This window comes from Lipotes vexillifer, unplaced genomic scaffold, assembly GCF_000442215.2.
Source record: "Lipotes vexillifer unplaced genomic scaffold, Lipotes_vexillifer_v1.1 scaffold71, whole genome shotgun sequence".
NCBI classification, from domain to species: Eukaryota; Metazoa; Chordata; class Mammalia; order Artiodactyla; family Lipotidae; genus Lipotes; species Lipotes vexillifer.
In genome coordinates, this window is record NW_006793703.1 from 7,358,414 (window position 1) to 7,365,869 (window position 7,456).

General features: G+C 42.7%; 1 protein-coding gene across 1 annotated transcript in view; it reads left to right on the plus strand.

Annotated features, from left to right (window-relative positions):
* Positions 1 to 46: 46 nt before the first annotated feature.
* The window catches only part of WEE2 (WEE2 oocyte meiosis inhibiting kinase), a 22,297-nt gene continuing 14,887 nt past the window's right edge, over positions 47 to 7,456 (plus strand). Inside the window, 3 exon segments of the mRNA XM_007466628.1 lie at positions 47 to 400; positions 5,084 to 5,280; positions 7,055 to 7,106. Of these exon segments, the coding sequence (XP_007466690.1) occupies positions 47 to 400; positions 5,084 to 5,280; positions 7,055 to 7,106 (603 nt within the window).

Consider the following 7,456-nt stretch of genomic DNA (forward strand, 5'->3'; position numbering starts at 1 on the left):
CTGCTGAGAGGCCTCCTTGCCTAGGTTGTAAAGCTCTTTGGCTGAGATGGGTGACAACGATGAGGACAAAGAACTGAAGCAGAAATTAAACTTTTCCTCTTGTGAGGAAGAGCATGAGAACGAAGGGCGGAAGGAAGCACAAGAGAACAAGGAGCCCCAGAGCCAAACCCCAGAGAAGGCTGGAGTTCAGGATTCAGGATCTGTTCAGGAGGCAGAGCTTACACCTCTCAGAACTCCCCTTAGTGACGTACATGACCTCAACACATTTCAGGAAAAAGGCCAAGCGAGTCCAGGTCAGGGTCTGAGAACTCCAGTGTCACACTCTCTCACACGTCCTGAAACCCCAGCCCCGCCAGACAAGGGCAAGCCGCCACGCTGCGAGAGCCCCTTCACTCCCAAAGTAAGTCCATCGCTGGGGAGGAGGGAGCCAGGCCGCTGAGGTCTGTGTTCCTTCAGTTCGGCGGACGGAGAACGAGGGCCCAGTCCTATGTATGTGTGACAGATCTGTTTCACAGGCTGTATCTATCTTCAGTTACATACTTCCTGGTGAAAAGGAGGAAGAGTTTAAAGTTACCAGAAAACAGAATTAAGTGTCTTGCCAGCTGTCTTCTTAAAACCATTGGTGTAGGCCACAGATAAATCTTGGGTGGGGAAAAAGTTGTCAGTGAAAGAATATTGGAACTGGAAAAAATATTGAGATCTACAGCCTGACCTGTACTCTACCTATGAGAAAACCAAGGTGTCAGGAGAGAAAGTGGCCTGTAGCTCAGCCAACGGCAGAGAAAGGACTGAGAAACATGATCTTTGGGGCTTGGTCTACTGTTCTTGCCATTACGCCAACTGGCTCTATTTTTCTGTGATTATTTACTAATATTTCCTAATACAAGAATATTCACATTCACTATTTAACATATTTTTTATCTCTTTGCTGCTGCTCTTGTCAGAAAGAAGTCCTCTTCCTTCCTTGGTCTAGTGAGGTACAGGCTCTTATGTGTGAACAAAGAGGTAATGTGTTGATACTCCTTTATAAGCTGAGGATGGCAAATAGGTAATGGTCCCAAGTAAGCAGATTCCTTTATCCTTGCTGTGATTGATCTCCTATTATATCATTCATGTTATTAAAGCCAGGACTGGGGCAGGGTTACCTCTAATAGACTGGTGCCGTGGTGTGTGAGCCTTAGGCCTGGAATTAGCTCTGCTTCCCGCTGGCTCAGCTTGAGGTGCTTAAATCATCATAATAACATCTGTGCTTCTGATGGTAGCACAGTCACTGTCAGCAGGTCTCTTTTGTACCAGGAAATACTAAGCTTCTTGTTTGAATGGTAGACAAACTACTTTAATACACTCATGCGTCTGTCTGTGGGTTTTTCAATGGTCCCAATAACCAATCAATTAACCATTTATTTTCTGAGAACCCACTGTGGGCTGGGAGCATGAGGCAGTCTCTGGCAGGGGAGATGTGCCTACGGATACTATGTGATAGGTGATTCAAGTGTGGTCAGTGTTCTCTGGGCGGACCGCTTCTCAGTGGGTAGTCAGGAAAGAAATGAAGGTGAAGGAAGCATATGAAGGGCAATGAAAGTTGGTATGGTTTTAATACATGGAAATTATGGGGAGAGTGGGCTAGGAGCATGTAGTTCAGAACAAGAGTAAGCAGACGAGACACGGCACGGTATGCGTATTTCATCCACTCATTGAAAACTTAATTGAACACCTTGATATGCTAGCAGACCTTCTGCTGGCAAACCCTTCACTACCTCAAAAAGTGCCTACAGAATGAATAAAGGTAAACAACAACGGTAAATAAAGTTCAGATCAGGTGTGCTAGAGAACTTGTAAAGCATGATGAGAAATCATGGGGAATTAAGTTTCGAGATATCCAGGACACCTTTCCAGAGGAAGTAATGTTTGAGAGCAGTCTTACAGGACGAGTCTCAGTTTGCTACGAAAAGAAGGGAGTGAGAGCTCGAGGCTGAGGGAAAAGCATCTACCAAGCTATGGAGGGGAAAGATCACGCTACACCTGGAAAACCACTTGTTATTCAGAGTGGCAGGGGTCTGGCAGTGAGGCCAGAGTAGGTAGGTAGCAGCTACACTGAGATTTTATCCTGAAAGTGTTGAGAGAGCCATTAAATGGTTTTGGTCAGAGGCAGTTTTGAAAAATCATGACCTTCATGTGAGGGATGGAATAGAGTGGGAGAGACCATGGGGGCAGGGCAGTATTCATAATAGATCAACTGAGAAAAAAGAAGGGCCTGAACTTGGATAGTGGTAGACAGTGATGAGCTGAGAGATGCTTAGGAATTGCTAACTGACTTGATGGAGGGGTTGAGGGAAAAGGAGGGACCTAGGGTGTTGTGAGGCTTCCTGCTTGTTTGACAGAGTAGGTGGTACCTTGAATCAAGGTAGGTGACCTTAGAGGATGTACAGGTTTGGAGAAAGAGATGTGGTGTAAATCGTTGGATAAGTGGTTCTGCAATGCAGGAAAACCACCTAAGTTGGAGATCTGTATTTGGATATCATCAGCATTTAGGAAGTTGTTGAAGCCATGGGTGTGTATAAGTTTACATAGTCTGTGTGCCAGAGTAAGAAGAGGAGTGGCCCAAGCTAGGGACCCTAGAGATGCCAAGATTTGAGGGACAGAAAGAAAACAACATTTGGGAGGGAAACTCGAAATGCAACTGGGAAAGTACATACTTTACGAAAAATATAGTTTGGATCAAGGTCAGAGGAGAGAGGCCAGGGGGATGATAATTCATAATGTTGTGCTAAAGACAGGGATGCAGAGGAAAGGAGGATTGGCTTAGTTCAGCCTTGCCCAGGGGATAGGACCAGAAATCATGGGAAACGACTTCAGGTCCCCATAAGGACTTTCTAGCGGAATTATCTAGAGATAGAAGAACTTCCTTACGAGGTAGTAAGGTCCCTGTGGCTAAATGCATTCAACGCTATTTGATGACCACTTGGTAGAAAAACACTGTACCAGAGATTCAAGCATCAGGGAACTAATTGTACCAACTGGGCCTTTAAAGCCTTTCCTGGTCCCTGTGATGTTGTGTCTTGGTGGGAGGTTGCCTCCTTCTCTTCTCACCGTCTTCAGAAGTCAAGGAGCTATTCCCCAAATTTCCTTTCTGTTAATCATCTGTAGTAAGAGCTGTTACTTATGTAGAATTAGCTACACTCTCTGCAACACGTTTATACTCTCAACCTGGTCATCTTTCCAGAAATTTTCAGTCTACTTTATTTCTAGGCAGAACTCACTTTCATAAATCTTGTTGCAAGCTGTGTTCTTTTAGATTTCAAAAGGATTACTCATAATTCTATCATTTTGGCAATAAAATCCATAGTAACATAATATCATTTGCTATATTGTAAGTGGAGTTCACAAAATCTATCAGCCCTCATATTTCCAGACTAGGAATTCTGATAGTCTTCCTTGATAGCAATACTTTTCCTTACTTTTATCTGAAAACTTTCTAGCCCTTTTTGTTGTCCTTGAACTGTAGCAACTGGAACTATGTGCAGCGTACCAGGTGTGGATGCCCCACTGTTTCATATGTGACAGATGCATTTTATTTTCCATATGATAATCACCATCACAAGAAAACTGTTTCAGAAAATGATTTACTATAATTCTAAATTCATTTCCTGAATCACATTGACAGCTGAGAAATATCCTATAGTTTTATTTCTTTCGAACCAATACTCAACCCTTACAATAAACTTATGGGAAAATTGTTTGTCATTGATGGCTTTGTCTGATAATATCCCCTGGGCTGTTGACCCTCTGAACGCTAAGACATGAAAAACCCTTGGCAAAACTCTTGAGTGCATCAATTGTTCTTTACTTAAAAAAATGTTAGGCTGCTATGTGTACTCTATAGCTTCCTTCATTTCTGCTTCTATCAATCATTTAATGAGTATTTATTTCTGCTTCTGTCATTAATCTAATGATGAGTTTTCATGAGTAAGTTTAATATCCATTCTTTGTAGCCTCACATTCTTCAATTACATTTTAATATACTGAATCATATTGTAATCTAGCTTCTGCTTCTACACTCGAAAGTCATGTGCAGAGAATATCAAAACAGAATTCTTTTCCAAAGAGCCTCACAGTACAATGATTACACTATGAGGTTACATCATGGCCCCCGTGTCTACTACTGTCCTCTTGAGGATCTATTACGCAGCTATTCCTCTGGCCCCTGGCACTTAGGTCATAATAGCATTCTGCTATCTCATCAGAATTCTTTGTCTTTGATTTCTCCCCTCTGTCGATTGATTTAGTTCTGGTTAGGTTTCAGGCCGATGTTCTCTTACTGTACCCCACTTGGAGTGGTAAGCCCTGCACATTTTCCTATTGACTGGTATGCTTGTTGTAGCCACTGCAAAGCCTTGCATCTTAAGGGCTTAGAGTATTACTTTTCAGTCTCCTTACCTCACTTCCTGGAACTTTTCTCAATTTGTGCTACATTTTTAGTGGACTTGGAAACTTCTTTTTCCATGTTTAGATAGTCTATGAAATCTTTCCCTTACAAAGTGATTATTTCTGAAACATCAATGAACTGCTGATTAACGGACCGTGCATTCCTTAAGAGCCAGAATTCACCTCTGGACCCTTCAGCACCTAATCCAGCATCTGCTACTTAGTAGGTACCAAACAAATATTGGGATGAATAATTGAGGGGAAATTAACTATACAGTCTGAGAACATAAGCACCAGGTCTTCTAGAGTCATTTTCATTTGTCTAAGCTGAAAGGTCATCTTTAAAAAGCTGGAGGTAGGACTAGAATTGGTGGTCTCATAGCTGACTATCAGAATCACCCAGGGGAAGAGGGTGGAGCTTAACAAAAGTACAGATTGCTGTGCTGATCCCAGGAATCAAAATATCTAGAGGTAGACTGGGAATCTGTATTTTTCATAAGAGAACCAGTTACAATGTTTGCAGTGAACCAGATACCCTCTAAGGGGTATCTTCAGAGCAATAACTTTCTTTGGTTCAAATATTAATTAACTAACTGATACAGAACCATTTTTTAAAAATTACCTCCTTTCTGATTTGCCTTTTATCATCCTCATTCAGGGCCAGGTGAGCCAGCCAGGGATCTCTTCAACAGGGAAGCTCCCCTCCCGAAGCTCTAAGCATCTGAAGCTCACACCTGGTCCCTTCACCGATGCGAGGACCTCACTGGCTCTGGTCAATATTAATCCCTTCACTCCGGAGTCCTATAGGAAACAATTCCTTAAATCCAACGGCAAGCGGAAAACCCGAGGCGACCTGTAAGTGTCCTGTTGCTATGACTTTTGAGAACTGATCTTACTATTGCCAAGTGGAAGGGGGAGTGTTAAACATTAGGAATAAACAAGAAGTCTGTCTGAATGAGTCGACATCGTGTTTATATATTCCCTCCTTTCTAAATGTCAGCGCTGGCTTTAACCTCCTTTGTCACAGAGATCATAACACCTTTCCATTCTGAAGTGTACCGTAAAATGCCTTCTCTTTGAAAGAACAGGGCAGAGTAAGCAGTAGATCTGTCTTATATTAGGAAGTTGAATGGGCTATGGAACTGCACTCAAGGGCTCCCCTCTGGTTACTACGAGTCCAACAGTTGGGGAAGGTGTAGTTGTCCTTCCAGAGAGTATATTGCTCTTTTGAGTTTAGTGGTGTGACTGGTGATGAGAAATATAGAGCAAGGATTTGAACTTCTCTGCAGGTGATGGAAGGCTGGCTGAAGAGAAAAAGAGAGTACTGCTTTTGGAGGTGCTAATAACTGGAAAGCCAGCTGCACTGTTCCACAAAGGCCACTGAATGGTAGCAATCACCTAAATAAGGAGAGTGCAGATTACTCAAGGACATTTCTTTACCGTATCCTCAATGCTGCTTTTTTATAGACTGTTAAGCACCCCTAAAACAGGCCAGTCATTTATGCTTAGACGTACTCGGCAGAATAAACGCACAGCTAACAATCTAAAAGCCTGTAGAACAGTTAATGTGCTGTGTTCTTTTGGAATCCATGACTACATATTAATCAGCCTTGTAGCCAGAATAGGTTTTTCTCAATACTATTTCCTGGATCTTAAGTAAACAGGACTTCGGCACAGGCACACTGGTCTGTTCTTGTTACTGACTATTCCACTGCTTTTAGCTCTTTAGGATTCTTTGTAAACCTTCAGAGTGAATGGCTTCACCTCTCACTGAAGCTACCAGGAAAAGACTGCTGATTGGAATTCCTGGCTCTGAAAGTGGTGACGTTTTAGTACAATAACTTAGTGATGCTGAGAGGGTGTTTTCCCCTCTCCTTCACTGTGGCGTTGTTATTTTATAAAGTATTAGAATGTAGTATTAAATGTAAGTCACAAGTGTCCTGCATCACCTAATTTGCACGAGTGTAATGTCCTCCACTTGCCACTTATACCCTGTACTTGTCCAGAAGAAGCACCTAGCTGGCTGATCTAGAAACTGAAATTTGGTTAAAGATCCAGGATGCATCTGCTCATATGCCAAAGAGGGTGTGGCCGTCAGAGACTTCAGCTTAATGAAAAGTAATTGAAAACATCTTAGCCAGGATTAGAGCACATTCTGCTATACTTACAGTTGGCTTGTGAACCTAAGACGGGCCGGGTTCTAAGGTGGACGGGTGTTGCAGGGGAAATGTATACTGGTGGTGAAGGACCCTTAGAGTTTCAGGTATGTTCTGTGCACTCTCTTGATCCGCATCTCAGCACACCTTGTTCCATTTGCCTAAAACCCTGTTCTTTTCTCTTAGCTGGTTCCTACTCATTCTTGGAATCTTAGCTTACATGTCCTCTTTTTTGGGAAAGGCTTTTACTCTTCAAATAATGAATTGGGTGCTGTCTATGGTATCCCTTGATATCTTGTTTTTATCCTGTCCTAAGTTCTTGCATTGAAAATTTCTGTTTATCCCTGTGCCCAAAAATAGATTGAAGAGGGGAAGTAGGTGTCTTATTTATTTGTAGAGCCCCCAAACCTAGCATAGTACTAGGCTCAATAAGTGCTAATCATACTCTGATATCACTTTTTTTTTTTTCCAAGTGAGGAAGCTGGTCCAGGAAAAGGCAAGGTAGAACAAGGGCTGCCTGCCAAGGTGAGCACAGTTCTTTGGTCCAGCCGTCTTAGCACAGTCATTTCACCCTAATGTCTCCTCCTTTCTCCCTCCCTCCCTCCTTTCTCCCTTCTCTCCTCTCCAACCCTCCACACACCTTGCAGTAAATATGTTTTGCAGCTAAATTTATCTGGGCTCTCATCAGGGTCTATATTCTTAGCTAGTTGTTACCTTACCAGACAGTGTCTAACAAATATATTGCTGAACCATTACCTTGGAGTATTCTTTTTTTTTTTTTTTTTTTTTTTTTCCTTTCTTTTTGGGTGCCGCGGGCCTCTCACTGTTGTGGCCTCTCCCGTTGCGGAGCATAGGCTCCGGACGCGCAGGCTCAG